The following is a 17,185-nucleotide window of genomic DNA, read 5'->3' as shown; positions in this document are numbered from 1 at the left end:
TAGCTTCTCATCTACTTCAGGATGAATTTTTTTTCTCTCTCTCTGACCTTGATCAATAACAAATCTGGAACCCCAAGAAATGCATTGTATAATCTTAAATATGGATTACAGTGGCAAAACTGAATGAAAAGTTAGGCTGTTTTAATATGTGGACATAGCTAGGAGTTTCTGATATGATTTTCAAAACCCTAGTTCAGTCTTGATTAAAGGAGTCTTCTCATGGCTCAAACTCATTTACAAGGCCTCAGTAGTTACACTGAACACCTATAACTGATTCTAGGAATTCAGTTTAGAGAACCACAGATCTGTAGGCAACCAGAACTGTATATATTTTTTTCAGCAAGCTCATTTTTCTTGGCTCTTTTTTGACTAGATAGTTTTTTCAAAACCATGCATATTTTCAATGAGAATTAAAGGAAGAAACTTAATGGGCATTATTGTGAGTTTTGTGTCAAAATGCTAAGAACTTTTAAAAGACTGAAATAACTTTTCCAATTACTACTTTTACTTCTTATTCAAATATTTTTCTGTGCTGTAATATATTAAAGCCGAATTGAGCAGTTTTATAAATGACTGAAATGTGATTTAATATTTCTTTTTAAGGATACAGAGGTTGATATTCTGGTGACAGTCCAAAACCTGTTGAAACATTGTCTCGACCCTACAAGCTTCCTCAAGCCTCTAGCAAAACTCTTCTCAGTTATTAAGAATAAACTGTCAAGACAATTGCTTTGTACAGTTTTCCAGGTCTGTAATATTCATTTTTACCCCAAATCACCCCTCTGACTAGAGTCAGGGAGTTGAAGGGAGGAGGACAGAAAAGTTAAGGTTTTATTCACTAATAATACACTAATGTTTTCATTCCTTTAGACTCTTTCTGATTTTGAGAGTGGGTTAAAATACATTACTGATGTTGTCAAGGTAGGAAAGAAAATCTTAATTCTCTTTTGCTTCAAAAATATTATCATTTTTGTTTAAGATTTATATTTTCATTTATGTGGTTTCAATGGCATTTCTCGTAGCTTAACGCCTTTGATCAAAGACATCTGGACGATATCAACTTTGATGTTCGCTTCTCAGCATTCCAGACCATCACCTCTTATATCAAAGAGATGCAAACCGTGGATGTTAACTACCTAATTCCAGTGATGCATAATTGTTTCTATAATCTGGAGGTAGGTTTTTATAGCAAAACTTTGTGAATTGTTTTTTATTATTTTGATAATACAACTACATGATCTAATTTCCTAATTTGCATTTCGAGGAGGACAAGAGATTTAGTATAAAATTTCTTTTAGTTATGGAATATTTTGTTTGGCAAAGGCCATGTTGTTATTCTCATGATTTGAAAGAAATATTTTGGATAAAATAATATATGCGGAAGCACTTTGAAAAGTTAAAAAAGCCGCATATTAGAACAGGGAAATCCATGGAGACAGAAAGTAAATTAGGGGTTCCCAGGGGATAACCCCTGGGAGGGAGGGAAGAATGGGGAATGACATCTTACCGATATAGGGTTTCTTTTGGAGGTGGTGAAAATGTTCTTAAGTTAGATAGTTGGGACGGTTGCACAACCTTATGAATATATTAAAAACCATTAAACTACTCTTTAAAAGGATGGATTTTATAGTATGTCATTGTATCTCAATTTTTCAAAATTATGTAACTATTTTATTTGACAATTTGTCCACTTTTGTTGTTATGGCATAAATAAGGGGAGTTTGGATTATATTAAATACAATGTTGCTGAACTGAATTAAGACCCAAGAATGGGCAAAATGAAACTCCTTAATAGTAGTTAACCATGTAATGGCATCCATAACCTCTTTGTGCCATCTTATAGTTATTTATCTGATAATAAGGATTATGTAATTTATGAAAAAGTAACCTCCCCACTTGGGGCTCATTCTTCATATATCATGTCAAATTTTAACACAGGGAATTCTGAATCACTGCCTGGTTGGCTGAGTTGGAAATACATTCTCTATACCCACTACTTACATTCTCACACCAGGAGCTCTAGTGCAACTTTACCCAAATTATAACCCTCTAACTCTGTCATTTTCAGTGATCACCTGATACCGAATATTGAAAAATAGCTTTACTAAACCTTTTATTCTGTTTACTTTGAGAAGTAAAATTAATTTAAAGGCTATGTCATAGTATTTTCTGATTTAGTGACACTTCTCTTTAAGCATGATATTTCAAAGTTACTTACTATATTCCTCACAACCCTATGTTGGGTTCTTCCTTAGGTATGAAGTACCTGTGGGAATATTCCTTAGCAGAGAATTTTACACAGAGCAGTGGCAAAATTTTATAAACTCTTTCATTAGGAAATAATATTCCGTATTATAGTTATTACACAGAATAATTTGCGTTTGTTTTCCTTTTTCCAGTTAGGAGACATGTCTCTAAGTGATAATGCCAGTATGTGTTTGATGACTATCATCAAAAAGCTAGCTGCCTGGGATGTCACAGAGAAAGAATATAGAGAAATCATTCAGCGTTCACTCCTGGAGAAACTGAGGAAAGGATTGAAGAGCCAGACAGAGGTACTGGGGCTTGTAATTGTAACTTTATCTTTTAAGTACTATTCTTTGTGGTTTGTAATTGTAACTTTATCTTTTAAGTACTATTCTCTGTGGTTTGGGTTATATTTTTGTTTTTCCCTACTTCTGCTTAGAAAAGCAGTCAGGCTTAGTACATTTAAATACTTGATTGTATAAATATTTATCAAACTTTTCACAGGGGAGTGGGACTGGAAAAGAGAGCAATCATTTCTGAATTTATGTAGTTTGTTTTTAAGTGGGAATGTTTTACTTTTTAAAAAAAACTTCAGTGGCTTTCGTGTTTCTTTGTATTGTCTAGGAAGCAAATTCTTTTTAAAATAAAAAAGAATTTGTTTTTCTCGATTGTTATTTGCAGAGTGTTCATCAAGATTATACTACACTGCTTTCCTGTTTAATTCAAACCTTTCCAAATCAACCAGAATTTAAAGACTTGGTACAGCTTACTGATCGCCACGATCCAGAAATGGACTTCTTTGAGAATATGAAGCACATTCAGGTAGAAGACAATTCTGCTTTTCCTTTCTGCTTATAAAATAAGTATTTCAAACAATTCTGTCTCATTTAATAAGATATATTTTAATTTTCCGAAAAGTTTTGAACTTCTCATTCCTTGGTCTTCATATTAGTCAAATTTGTGTAGGAGACGATCATTTCCTGGAGTCTGATTTCCTTGGTGGTATCACAAACCACAATAATAGTGTCCCTTTCTCTGCTGTATTTTAAGAAGTTTAAGGGCTTTGGGATCCATTGTTAAACAGGTGCTGTGGATTATGTTTCTGGAAGCAAATCAAAGCACAGGTGTTTTCTCATGTAACACATGGACCGTATTTCATTCCTAATCTTTTTTGGAAAAGGAACATAATAGCTGAAATGGAGCTGGTTGTAGGTGAGATTATTCAGTAACTAATTCATATTTTATCTAACTCTAGATCCACAGACGAGCAAGAGCCTTGAAGAAATTGGCAAAACAACTGATGGAAGGCAAAATCGTGCTGTCTTCTAAATCTCTTCAGAATTACATCATGCCTTATGCCATGACTCCAATTTTTGATGAGAAAATGCTGAAGGTATGGCATTAGATCTAGAAACCAGTAAACCTCTACCCATACCATGACACACTTTTCCAAAATGTAGATGGGGGAATGGCATCTAAATTTGGTGGCATCCATATTGATGTTGTCACTATAATTAGAGGCTTACGATAGTTCTAAAGCCCTTAGAATTGTGCCTGGCACATAGTAAACGCTCTATAAAAGGTAGCTTTTATTTTCGCTGTTATAAGCTCACAAAGGCCAACCACAAAATATTTCCCCTCTTAGAAATGATCACGTTACTAAGATTGCATAATTTTATTTTTATTTCATAGGACTTAATTCTAATAAATTCCACTAATCAGCAGAATAGTTTTTGTTTTTGTTTGTTTTCTTTTTCCCCAAATTGCTCATAAGAAATGAAATAAAACAATAGCTACCTTTTCTTGAGCACTGTACCAGATGCAAACACTGTTGTAAGAACTTGGATATGTGATCTTACTTCTTCCTCACCACAACTCAACCCTATGGGTAGAGACTGTTATCACTATTTTACAGGAGAGTAATCTGAGAATAAATGAGATTATATAATTTTCCCAAAGACATACAGTGTCAGAACCAGTATTTGAACTTAGGATACTCTATCACATAATGCCTAGAACAGTACCTGGCAAGGACTTGATGGTAAGGACTTGATAAATATTTATTGATTAAATAGGTTAATAACAGATGGGACCCACAAATTCAAGTCTAATTGAGGTAATATCAGGATTTGTGATTTGAATTTATACTGTATCGATTACATGGTCTTTTGCAAGGATAGGTTTCCTCTGTTGTTTCAGGTTATTCAAAAACTTTTAAAGGATTATCTAAGTAAATAATAGAATACTACCCTAAATTCCAGTTTAAAGACCCAGTAAGCACAACCAACTCAGAGTTCGATGGCAGTAAAATAGGAAAGAGGTGTAGTTGGAACAAATAAATTATATTTAGCTTTGATTGGCATTAACATGATATCTCTTTTTATAGTCTATTTGTGACTTTGATTTTAAAATTGGTTTCTGGTAGCATAGCCTTTTTATCCAATCTGACAATCTCTGCCTTTTAATTGGTTTTAGACCATTTATATTTCATATGATTATTAATGGGTTTAGATTTAAATATATCTTGTTATTTTTCATTTGTCTTATTTTTCTTTTCCTATTTTCTTCTATTGGATTAATTAGATATTTTTTAATGATTTTATTTTATCTCTCTTGGCTCATTGTGCTACTTTATTTTTGTAGGTTTTACCTCTACATTAGTTTTAAACCACATGCACAATACATTATTGTTTTTGCTTTAAACAATTATCTTTTAAAGAGATCTTTTCGGAAAAAAAGAAAAGATCTTTTATATTTGCTTACATATGTACAATTTCTCTTGCTCTTTATTCCTTTGTGTAGATCAAGATGTTTATCCTGTATCATTTTACTCCTGACAGAAAGACTTCCTTTAAATTTTTTGTCATGCAGGGCTATTGGTGATGAATTCTTTCAGCTTTTGCTTGTCTTTCCTCATCTTTGCTTTTGGAAGATAATTTTTTATTTTTTAATTTTCTTTCAGTACTTTAAAGGTAATATTGTACTATGTTCTAGTTTATATCATTTTCAACAAGTCATTCTTATCTTTGTTCCGCTGAGTATTATGTATCTTTTTATTCCCTTGGCTGTCTTTATAAAAGTTTCTCTTTATCTCTGATTTTATGCCATTTGATTATGATGTACCCTAGTGAAGTTTTTTTCATGTTTCTTATATTTAGTTTGTTGAGCTTCTTGGATCTATGGATTTGTAGTGTTCATCAAACTCGGAAATTTTGAGCCATTATTTTTTCAAAGATATTTTCAGGTTCCCTTCTTGAAGTTGGAGACCACAGTGTATATTAGGCCACTTGAAGTTTTCCCATAACTCACTGAGGCCTTTTTTTTTTTTTTTTTTTTTTAATTTTTTTTCTGGGTTTTGTTTTATTTTTCCATTGATATGTCTTCAAGTTCACTGATCTTTTCTTCTAATGGGTTTAATCTGCTTTAAATCCTGTCAAGTATATCATCCCTCTCAGAATTGTCTTCGCCATTTCCAGAAGTTCCATTTGGGCCTTTTTTATATCTTACATGTCTCTCCTTAACATGCTTATGCTTTCCTCTCCCTTCTTGATCATACGTAATATAATTACATCAATTGTTTTACTGTCTTTGTCTACTAAGTCTATCTTCCATGTCATTTCTGGGTCTGTTTCTATTGTTCGATTTTCCTTCTTGTTAGAGATATTTTTCTGCTTCTTTGTATGCCTATGCAGCTTTCTCTCTCCTCTGTGGGACGCAGCCCTGTTGACTCTGCCTCCTTAACTCAGGCACTAGGCCTCTCGGGGTTTCCCCTCCTGTGCTATAACCTGACAATTCTCTTCACATAGTGATTGGAGTCATTATAAGGCACACTTTATTTATTTCCCATCTCTTTGGGAGCACTCCCCAGCACTGTTTGATATCTAAATTCTGAAAACTGTTGTTTGATATATTTTTATTTTCTAGTTTAAAGTATGAGGTTCTTGTTCTCTTTCATAGCATGAAAGAGAGATCTCTGAGGCAGTGTACTTTTAAATGTCAAGCAGTACAATCTACGGTTAGCAGTTTGGTATTTATCAAGTTTTACAGATTGAATTTATTTGAACCTCTCAGGGAGGTCTGAGTGGAAAGAGTCCAAAATGTGTTACTATCCTTTAATTGATGTGTCATTTCTTTAAGCATCTTTTTCTATAGGCAGGAGGTGGAAATGGAGTATAGTTTGAGCGTTCTTTTCTCTAATTGCTGATCACCTGTTATCTTAGCTTTTTAATATACCAAATTAGCTATATGTTTCATTAGCAAATGCTTGCTTTATGTTGATGCTCTTGATTTGTTTTCCAGCATGAAAATATAACCATTGCTGCCACAGAGATTATTGGAGCTATTTGCAGACATCTATCTTGGTCAGCATATGTATATTACTTGAAACATTTCATTCATGTCTTACAGACAGGACAGATCAATCAAAAGTTGGGTGTCAGGTATGTTCAAACTTCTTATTTTGTTTTATTTTTAAAATTTAAATTTTGGATTATTTCCTGAAATAGTCTTTCTGTTGTCTCAGTTTACTTTTACATTATATTAATGAGATTATGCTAATGTTCATTAAAGTCAAAATATACCTAAAACTGGTAAAAAATAATTTTAATGTTTATACATCTTTAAATTCCCTCTCCTTTTAATTATCAAATGATGTTATTAATCAAACGAATATTTCTGTGTACCTTTTTTTTTTTAACAGTTTGCTAGTAATAGTGTTAGAAGCATTCCACTTTGACCACAAAACTCTTGAAGAACAAATGAAAAAAATTCAGAATGAAGAAAGTAAGTTTTTTAAACTTTCTTAAATTAGGTTTCCATCCTATTTTCGGATAATTTATGATAATAAATTAAAGAAAAGAAAATTCAACTTATCTTCCCCTTTTTTTTACTCTTGGAGCAGTGACCAGTGAATGAGTCAGGAGGAAGTTAAAATGAATAGTTTGAGTATTCTCGTAAAAACTTATTTAGCAATAGAGGTCAGTCTAAATGATATAGGTAAAAAAAATCTGAGCTGTAGATTATTCACATAGAAATCTAATTTTATTGCCTTCATGTTTGGAAAGAGCGTTAAGCAATGAATGCAAAGTATAAGAATTAAAAATTATAGCAACAATTAATGAAATATAAAGTAGATACAATAAGAAAGAATCATCAAACTGAAAACAGATATTCGAAAAGATTATAAACTAACAAACCTCTGACAAGATTGATTAGTGAAAATAGAAGGCATTATAAACACTATTAGGAATTTTAAAAGGTCACAAATGAAAAAAGTAAAATAGTATTATGATCTTTATACTTATAAATTTGAATACTTGGCTAAAATGTACAAAATCTAAGAAAAATAAAATACAAAAACTGACTTTAGAAGAGAGAGAAAATTTGGATGGATCTCTAACCACTAAAGAAATTGAATTGGTAGTTTAAAACCTCCTGATGAAAATGTCAGCCTCAGACTGTTTCTAGGTAAGTTCTACAAACCTTCAAGGAATGGATAATTTCAGCCTTGACAGCAGCTGTTTTAGATGATTAAAAAAGAGAAAACACCACTAACTCTTGAAGTTGGTATAATTGGTTAATGGAATATAGCACATTCACATAGAAAACAAACGTGATCATCTAAATAGACACATTGGAAACATTTGATTAAATTCTATACCTAGTCATGATAAAAGCAATTATCAAGCAAAGAATAAATAGAAAAATCTTTTTTTTTTTTTTTTTTTTTTTTTTTTTTTAGAAAAAGAATTCATTATTGGGGGGTTGCAGGGCATTTTTTTTTTTTTTTTTTTTTGAGAACTAGGATCATTTATTGGGGGATATCAGCAGAGAACATAGGAGATAGGAACACGCCTTAGGGGTTTGAGAGTGAGCTGAGAGTAAAGAAGCCCATCCTGGGAGAATGAGCAAGTCCAATCCTGTACAGAAGTTGTCAGGGGGTACCAAGGGGTATGGTGAAAGAGAGGTGGTCCCCAAGGGCGCCCCAGTGGGGCCAGGAGATCTGGAACATGGTGATCCGAGTGGTGAGTACAGTAACCCAGAAGAGGAAGCCCACAGCTGAGTGCCAGACATAGCCTTTGATTTGGCGCTGCAGTGTGTACGCTGGGACAAAGAAGGCCTCTCGGAAGAACCAGAAGATGCTGACCAACCAGAGAAAAGGCAGGAAAGCAAACTAACCCAGATAGTACTTCCGGCACAGATTCAACTTTTCCTTGTTGGACACCCACTCTAAGTTCATGGTCACACTGGGGCTGGGTCACCCCGAGGGTCGACACTGTGAGATGGAAGGGTCGTGGAAAACCACTCCCCAGTGGAGTCTACTTCCTTGGGCTTAGATAAAAATTCTTTTAACCTGTTAAAAGATGCCTTTTAAAAACCTAATGCAACATCATAGTCGATCATAAAGGATAAAAGTCTTTACTTCAAAACCAGGACGAGGCAAGGAGCCTACTACTACTAATACTATTACTTATGTCAAACATCAAACTAGAATTTCTAGCCAGCACAGGAAAATTAGAAAAAGAATGAATACTCACACAGGCCAAGGTGTTTATCCTAATTGTTTTGGCTAAAGATGTTGAAATATTCTGTCCCTCAGCTCTCAGTCTTCTGACGTTCTTACTCAAAATTTTCTAATTTGATTCACAGTAAAGCCACTCTAGAATTCTAAGGAATAGAAAAGACTGGTTTGAATGTGTAGGAACCATTCATGTTTTAAACAATATACTAGAGCCCCTTAAAAGTTTATCTTCAGTCAGTTCAATCTGTATTTTGCAATTTTGTGTAAATAAAAACATTAAAATTTAAAATACTTAATTTGCTTAACTATCTCTTCTTAGATATGACTGAAGTTTAAAACATTTATTGAGCATCTCCTATAAGCTGGGTTTTTATAGACATTATCTCATTATCCTCATAAGAACCTTACAAGAACCTTAGTTATTAGTTATCTCAAGATAACAAGAGAAATTAAGTTTTAGAAATGTAAATTTCCCAAAGCTACACAGCCAGTAAAAAAAAAAAAAAAACTAATAGCTACCATTTTTTGGAAGTCAGTGAAGTGTCAGACACATAGTGTAGGTGCATTAAAGACTTTATTTAATACAATAGCCTTGCAAGGTATGTGCCATTTCCATTTTATAGGTGAGGAATCCAGAGTCCACTAGGGTTAAATGACTGTGGCCACATGGCTGGTTAGCAGAGCCAAGGCTGGACTTTCCCCACAGTACTGTACTGCTGAATTTCAATAAAGAGAACCCTATAGTAAGGGACATTTCTGCATAAGAACTGATACCTATCATTATGATTTTCGTGCTCATAAATGTAGGTGTTTGCTTTTGGAAACCTCCAACCTTAGTACTTCAGAAGCTTTCTTTTGGTTAACATCCTCCTCCCTCACTGGCCTCCCAACGTGTTCCCAAAGTTCACAATCTTTAATAGTTGTCAGTTTACTTGACATTCTGTTCCTCATTAGAATCCAAACTGTGAGAAAGCAAAAAAAAAAATTCATAACTCTTTCATTTATTAGGATTTCCTTAGCCCTTATCTTGCCTTCCCATAGTTGGTGACTAGACATTCATTATTGGATGTTGACGGAAAAGACTACTTAACATGACTGTCTTGTTTCTTTATTTGATTTAAGATGACTTTTATTGTTTACTAAACATAGGCATAATAGAACTGATCGAATTGCCAGAGCATGAAGCCATGGAATTAGAACATATAGATGAGGAAGAGAAGGAAAACAGATGTAAGAGTTTGTCGGACAACAATGAAGAACTAGGAATCCCTGATCCAGACAATTGTGAAGGAACGTCAGCTAAGGAATCTGAGTGTATCACCAAGTCCACCTCTTCTCTTCCTAAGAATAAGGAGGAATTAGAGAGAACAATTAAAAATATTCATGGAACCATAACTGGGGATATCCTACCCCGGCTACATAAGTGCCTGGCATCTACGGTAATCCTTGTGTTTGGGGCCCAACAGGTCTTTGTGGATTGGGGTGCTTGTGGGGCCTTGTCAGACTGTTTTCTAACTATTATTGATTGACTTCAGCTTTTAGATTTTTTTTTTTTATTTTCCGTCTCAACATTTTACAATTCACTTTGTTTCTCTTGTCATCTTGAGGTTCATCTGCTATAGCTAGGTAATACTGTTCCTTTATTATGATTTTCATGTAGTAGATGTATGCTTTTCAATCTCTGAAGTAGATATTAAGATGACTCCCATTACTAAAAATTAGAGTCTGTTTCCTTTTTTTCATTCTTGGCTATTTCTTTACTGTTCAAAATTATCTTCCCCCTGGTTGACAGGGATAACATTTAGCAGTGGATTCTCATGAAGCCAGAGCCTGCCCTTCTCAATATAAACCACAGGTTGACAAACTGAGGCCATGGGCTGAATCTCACCTGTTGTCTGTTTTTGTAAATAAAGTTTTATTGGAACACAGTTACATTCATTCGTTTGGTCTGATTCTGCTTTTGTATTACCACAGCAGAGTTGAGTAGCTTCATCAGTGACCAAAAGCCAAAAATACTACCTGGCCCTCTACAGAAAACCAGTCTTTGGTGTAAAGTATCATCTTGATCGTATTATATATTAGTAACTAACCTTCTTATATGAGGCACTGTATATCTTATGTCACTCAAACACCTGAAAGTCTCTATTGATATGAATTTTATATGATTTTTATATATTTTCACAATAGTCAACCAACATCATTGTTGTATTGTGGCTGTATTTTTTTTCTGGTTACTCTTTTGAAAAAACATTCTTATTCCTATTGTTTTTATAATTTATAGAGGGTTATTCTCAAATTGCATAATTTAGTTTGTTTTTTAAAGCACTAAACTTAGGAATGCACATAACATATATCAGAAGAGTTTATCCTTCAAAGGAAAGGTTGCAGTGTTGGTAGGTCCCTGTCCATTTGCTTTTGTTTTACTTTGACCTAAACTTTCTTTGCAGACTAAAAGGGAGGAAGAACACAAGCTCGTTAAATCCAAGGTTGTGAATGATGAGGAAGTCGTTCGAGTTCCTTTAGCTTTTGCCATGGTTAAACTAATGCAGTCCCTTCCACAAGAAGTTATGGAAACTAATCTGCCAAGGTATGGTGTATGACAAATTGGAAAACTTCAGTGAAGCTCTAAAATTGGTTCTTTCTTTGGGACTTTCGATTCTCTTTTGTCAGGATTAGCCGTGGTTTAGAATCCCAGTTGGGAAATGTGAGTTATAAGTAATTAAGAGAGAAAAGGATGTTTATATTTTTATCTGCTTCTGGGTTTTTTTATTATTATTATTTTTCCATTTCTCATTTTTTAGTATTTTGCTGAAAGTGTGTGCCCTCCTCAAGAACAGAGCACAAGAAATCAGAGACATTGCACGCAGCACTCTCGCAAAAATAATAGAAGATCTGGGTGTGCACTACCTACAATATATTTTAAAAGAATTACAGACTACCCTTGTCCGTGGATATCAGGTAAATAGCATCATGCATTTTATATTCAAGTTGGGTTGGAGTTCCAGCATTTGCAATCTGAATACTATGAGTCATGGTGCTTTGGTTCTATCTTCAGCAAAGTTCATCTTCTGAGAATAGCAATCAAGAATATTCAAAAGTTTCTAATCGGTATTTTAAAAAGCTCCTATATTTGATTTTTGTAAAAGTCATACCTATCTTTTTCATAACCTGTCTTTTTCTTTCAAATCACTCGATAGCAAGGTCTGCATTCTCTGAGTTCTTTAAAAAATTCTTATTGAATGCATATTGAATATATTGCCACAAATGTGAACAATAAAGAACATACACATTTGTGTAAGAGTTGAAATATATGACAAAAGCCATAAAAATAATAAGATCTCCAGGTGGAATACAAAGCTGAGTAGTTACCTGGCTGGCTAGCTCCTCACTGCTCCCAGTGTGGGCTCTGGACAGGCGCCATCAGCAGCACCTGGGAGCATGTTAGAAATACAGGATTTAGGGCCCTGCACTTGACCTACAAAAGCTGCATTCCTGTTCCTGTTATTTGTACAGTTTATAGAGGGTTATTCTCAAATTGCATGGTTTAGTTTGTTTTTAAGATCCCTGGGTGATCTCAAGGTAAAGGAATCCTGCAGCTCGTTCTTTCCAAGTCCAACCAAGACTCCTGGCAGTTCACTTTACTTACCTTCTATGTCCTAACTTGTTCGTAGGTAAGGTTCCTGTTCCACACATCATAAGTCTAACAGCTAAAACTATCACTATTCATTTTGACCATCTCTTTGCTAGATTTTTAGTGGCCGTTCTAGGGATTACCAGACATGATAGCTTTTAATAATCTCCTGAGAGTCAGTACTTTACCACTTTAAGTGGAACATGGAAACCTTAACCACCGTGTGAGTCCCTTCACCCTTCTCCTATCTTATATAGTTGTTTACGTAGGACATTGCCATATGTCGAAAATTTTATCAGGCAGTGTTAGAGTTTTCACTTTTACTTGTCAAACATATTTTAAAGAATTCAAGAAGACTAGTCTGTTATTTTGCCCAGATATTTATCATTTCTGCTGCTCTTCCTTTACTTCTGAATTTCCCAGTTTCTTTCTGGTATCATTTTTCCCTTCTGTCTCAAGAACACCATTGAACAATCTTGTAGAGCAAGTGCGGTGGCAACAGATTCTCTTAATTTTCCCTCATCTGTGAACATCATTTCACCTTCATTCCTGAAGGATATTGTCACTAGATGTGTAATTCTGCTTTGATAGTAGTTCTTTCAGCACTTTAAAAATGTTCTACCACTTCCTTCAGGCATTTCTAGTGAATAATCCAGTTCTTCCAGTCATTGTTTCCCTCTCAGTAATGTATCGCTTTTCTCCGGCTGCTCTAAAGTCTTTGTATTTATTTTTCAACAGTTTGATTATGAAGTGTCTAAGGGTGTATTTCTTTGGGTTTACCCATCTGAGGTTTACTGAGCTTCTCAACCAAATTTTGGGAGTTTTCAGTCATAATTTCAAATACTTTTTCTGCACTGATCTCTCTTCTCTCCTGGAAGTCCAGTAAAATGAATATTAGACTTTTTGTTTTTGTCCCACTCATCACTGAGGTTCTGTTTATATATTTTTTTCAGCCTTCTTCCTCTGTGTTGTATACATTGAATAATTTCTATTAATCTATCTTCAAGTTCACTGACTCCTTCCTCTTATCTCAATCCTATCATGCCTATCCATTGAATTTTTATTATTTATTATTACAGTTATTGGCTTTTTTCAGTTCTAAAGTTTTTATTTAGTTCTTTAAATCTTTTCTTTCTTTGCTAACAATTTATTTCCCATTCATTTCAGACCTTCAGCTAGAAAGCTGGGGCTCTCCCTCTCTGCTTTGCCATGCGCTTCCTGCAACCCTCATCAAGGGCCAACTGGTGGCAGGACAGAGAAGGAGAAAAGCAATTAGAGCTGGTCCACCCTTTCAGGACTGCAGTTCTACTGGAGGAGAGGAAGATCACTCTTCCACAAAGTTGTGGCTCCTGCCAGTCCCCACTTCTGGGCCACTGCCACCGCCGTCACCACTGGGGCACTGAGGGGTTGGGGTGAAGTTTGGTGGTACCTGCATTCTGGTGTTCTTCTCTAGTTGCTCCATGCATCCTGTGCAGGTTCCACAGCTGCATTCTCTGTACTCTGAGACAGGGTAGAATGTGCTTTCTCCATCTTACCTGGAGCTGGAGCCCCTATCATTGTCCATATTTGTTCTAGTCTTTCAGACAGCACTTATTTCAGTGGTTACTTTGTGTGAGGTGCTGTGTTGGGCACTGAGCATATAACGATAAATATAGTACAACTCTGTCTTTGAGAAGTTGTTCATGTTTTAATGGAGCACCTAAGGTATTTAGATGAGTAGCCCTTTTTTTTTTTCCTAACCACCTGCTCTTCAAGTCTGTCCTATTATTTGTTAAAATAACTAAAATAGGGATGAGAGGACAAATGGTTTGGGTTTTAGTGTTAATCACGTAGACACTGCCAAAACGGTGCTCTTAAAGTGTCATTCTTTGTTTCCCCATGTAGTATCCTTAACTATCCATATTGTTATGCATTTCATTTTAGGTCCACGTGCTGACTTTCACCGTTCACATGTTGCTACATGGCCTCACCAACAAGCTACAAGTCGGGGATTTGGACTCTTGTTTAGACATAATGATCGAGGTAAGATTTAAAGAAAGGAATTCCAAATTTTTTGTAAGTAGGCAAAAGACACAAGAAATCCATTCACAGAATAAGAAACAATAGCCTATAAAAATGAAACTAATGTACTGTCTCATCTCTTAAATTAGAGGTTTAGAAAGCTAAGACCCAAGTGAAGTGAGATGGGCCCTCTGCCGTTGCTGGTCGGTTGTGGGTTGGAATAGCCTTTCTGTGGAAAGGAAATTGGCATTGTGTATCAAGAACTTTTGAAATGAGCAAAAATTTCAACTGCTTCTGAGAATCTGTTTTAAAAAAAGAAAATGAGAGATGTAGGCTGGGGTTTATATAAAGATATATTCACCAGAACTTTATAATAGTGAAAAATTAATAACAATCAACTTTAAAATTAGATAATTTATAATGTAGGTGGCGAAGATTAGGAAGAGCCTAAATTTGACACACAACCTTTTATTCATTTAGTTAAAAATATAGACATTTACTAACATTGAATTAAATGCATTAATTTCGATAACTAAGTTGGAAATATCATGAGAATTTCTTAAAGAGAAACGGAGCTACTCTGGTAATATCAGAGAAAAACCTGTCTGTATATTATATGTGTAAATCTCTGTAGTACAGCAAGTCTTCAAATAACATTGTCATAATGATACTGAAACATCAGAGAAACTTAACTCTTGTTTATATCAACCAGCCCACCGTAAAACTGGTTTTGTTATAAGTCATTTTGCTTAAGGTCTCAGAACCTGTCGATAACATTGAGGACTTACGATGTTCTTCTTTTGTTTCTGATTAGTATGTTAGGTGTTTCTGTATCTGTTTGTTAGTAATTGGTCCCTGAACTACATTGAAAAAAGTGAAATCTAATAGAAATTCCTACCACCTAATTTCAGTTCAGTCCAACTTGCTTTCCTTGATTTGGACGTATCAATGCGCTTTTCAAAGACTGCTTCTGTTGGCATCTCTTGTCGAGTGTACATAATTGCCTTTTGGCTTTTTTCTTTTAAAGATTTTTAACCATGAGTTGTTTGGTGCCATCGCTGAAGAGAAGGAGGTAAAACAGATCCTCTCCAAAGTCATGGAGGCACGAAGAAGCAAGAGCTATGATTCTTATGAAATCCTGGGCAAGTTTGTAGGAAAAGATCAGGTTACAAAACTTATCCTTCCACTCAAAGAGGTAAGGACTCGAATGCAACACAGCAGATCTCAAAAAGAGCCTTGCCTGGCAAACCTTAACACTGCACTTCTTCACGATTTCCCTTGGTGCTAAGGACACCAATACACATGGCCACTAGGTGGCAGCCAGCCCTTAGTTGAGCATTCTAATCCATGGATCAGAGTCTCTGATGTAAACCATGAGATGCAGAAAAAAGGCAACAAGAATCGAAATACAGGTGAATTGTACAGCTGGGTCCAGTCAGCAGCTAAGAACATAGCCTGTGGAATCAGACTGCTGCTCTCAGATTGCCAAGAGGACGAAAACTGACCTTTTGTGAACATATATTAAACATTGTGCTTCATTATTTCTTCTAATCGGCACAATCACCCTGTGAAAGCAATGGTGCTTCCATCTTAGAGATAGGAAAATTCAGGCTCAGGAAGGTAGGAAGGAGCATAGTTAAGGGGGAAAGTCAAGATTTAGTTCCAGATCTTTCTGATCCAAAGCTCAGATTTTCCTGCTGTTTCTTTCTGCCTCCTATTGGGTAGGGACTATAATTTATCTACCTTCAAAGTATTCTCTGTGCCTACTGCAGGGGTGAACATTCAATAAACGGTATTAATTCATTTTATCACAGTTTTATGTACTAAAACCAGAGCAAAAAACACTATCTAATGGCATAAATTAACTATAACTTCAAATATTTTGATGCTAGATTAACTCCATAAGTGTTCCTAGAAAGCATTTAGCCTGATCTAAGAATGCTAAGTATGTTTTGAGAATGAAAAAAAGTCAATAGAGTGCATGTATTTTCCATGTATATTATCAGATCCCTCCAAGGTAATGAAAATTATTAATACCAGGTCCTATGCAAAGAAATAGCTTTTAATGCACTTTTAATGCACTTGGAAGGTTGACATCTTATAAATGTCATATCATATCTCCAGCTTTGCATCCTCAGGCCTCACCAGCAAAGAGCACAGAGAGAAGGCAAGAAGTCCAGTGCCATACACACTGCTGACAGTGCTTATCTCTGGGGTCGAGGTTATGGTTAAATTTGACTTTATATTTTATATCTGTTTGAAATCTTATTAAGACTGTATTTCTTTTTTAATTAGAAAAAAAAACATTAAAAAGCAAATACATATTAAAAAAAAATACTACCTTTACAACAAATCAAAATGCAGTTCTGTGTTACCACAGAAATGACAGTTGTGTTTGCCTTTAGATCTTACAAAATACCACGAGTTTAAAACTGGCCCGGAAAGTTCATGAAACCTTACGCCGAATCATTGCGGGATTGATTGTAAATCAAGAAATGACAGCAGAATCCATTCTATTGCTCAGTTATGGTTTGGTCAGTGAAAATCTCCCCCTGTTAACAGAGAAAGAAAAGTAAGTTCAACCAAAAAAAAAAAAAAAAAAAACTATCATTTAAATGCTTACTTCTAATTAGCCATTCAGTTCTTATTTACTTTTAAATGCATTCATTTAATAATTTGCTTTAGTAAAAAAAAAAAAAATACATATCTGAGTTATAAGATGGTACTACTTTATGGTGTCCTTCCAAGTGACACATGTCAACATAAGATTATTTTCTGATGAATGA

The 17,185-nt window shown here is 34.8% G+C and overlaps 1 protein-coding gene and 1 pseudogene across 1 annotated transcript in view; one reads left to right on the top strand and one right to left on the bottom strand.

Moving 5' to 3' along the window:
* The window catches only part of UTP20 (UTP20, small subunit processome component), an 81,252-nt gene that overhangs the window by 48,795 nt on the left and 15,272 nt on the right, over window positions 1-17,185 (top strand). Inside the window, exons 33-46 of the mRNA XM_006914553.3 lie at window positions 604-747; window positions 871-921; window positions 1,023-1,175; window positions 2,400-2,555; window positions 2,929-3,069; window positions 3,503-3,640; window positions 6,547-6,686; window positions 6,947-7,029; window positions 9,917-10,206; window positions 11,215-11,354; window positions 11,569-11,725; window positions 14,322-14,420; window positions 15,427-15,594; window positions 16,805-16,971. Of these exons, the coding sequence (XP_006914615.1) occupies window positions 604-747; window positions 871-921; window positions 1,023-1,175; window positions 2,400-2,555; window positions 2,929-3,069; window positions 3,503-3,640; window positions 6,547-6,686; window positions 6,947-7,029; window positions 9,917-10,206; window positions 11,215-11,354; window positions 11,569-11,725; window positions 14,322-14,420; window positions 15,427-15,594; window positions 16,805-16,971 (2,027 nt within the window). The remainder of the gene's footprint in view (window positions 1-603; window positions 748-870; window positions 922-1,022; window positions 1,176-2,399; window positions 2,556-2,928; window positions 3,070-3,502; window positions 3,641-6,546; window positions 6,687-6,946; window positions 7,030-9,916; window positions 10,207-11,214; window positions 11,355-11,568; window positions 11,726-14,321; window positions 14,421-15,426; window positions 15,595-16,804; window positions 16,972-17,185) is intronic.
* LOC112481890 lies at window positions 8,053-9,902 on the bottom strand (annotated as a pseudogene).

This window comes from Pteropus alecto, unplaced genomic scaffold (genome assembly GCF_000325575.1).
Source record: "Pteropus alecto unplaced genomic scaffold, ASM32557v1 scaffold94, whole genome shotgun sequence".
In the NCBI taxonomy this organism is placed as follows: domain Eukaryota; kingdom Metazoa; phylum Chordata; class Mammalia; order Chiroptera; family Pteropodidae; genus Pteropus; species Pteropus alecto.
This window is presented reverse-complemented; position numbering and strand designations above follow the sequence as displayed.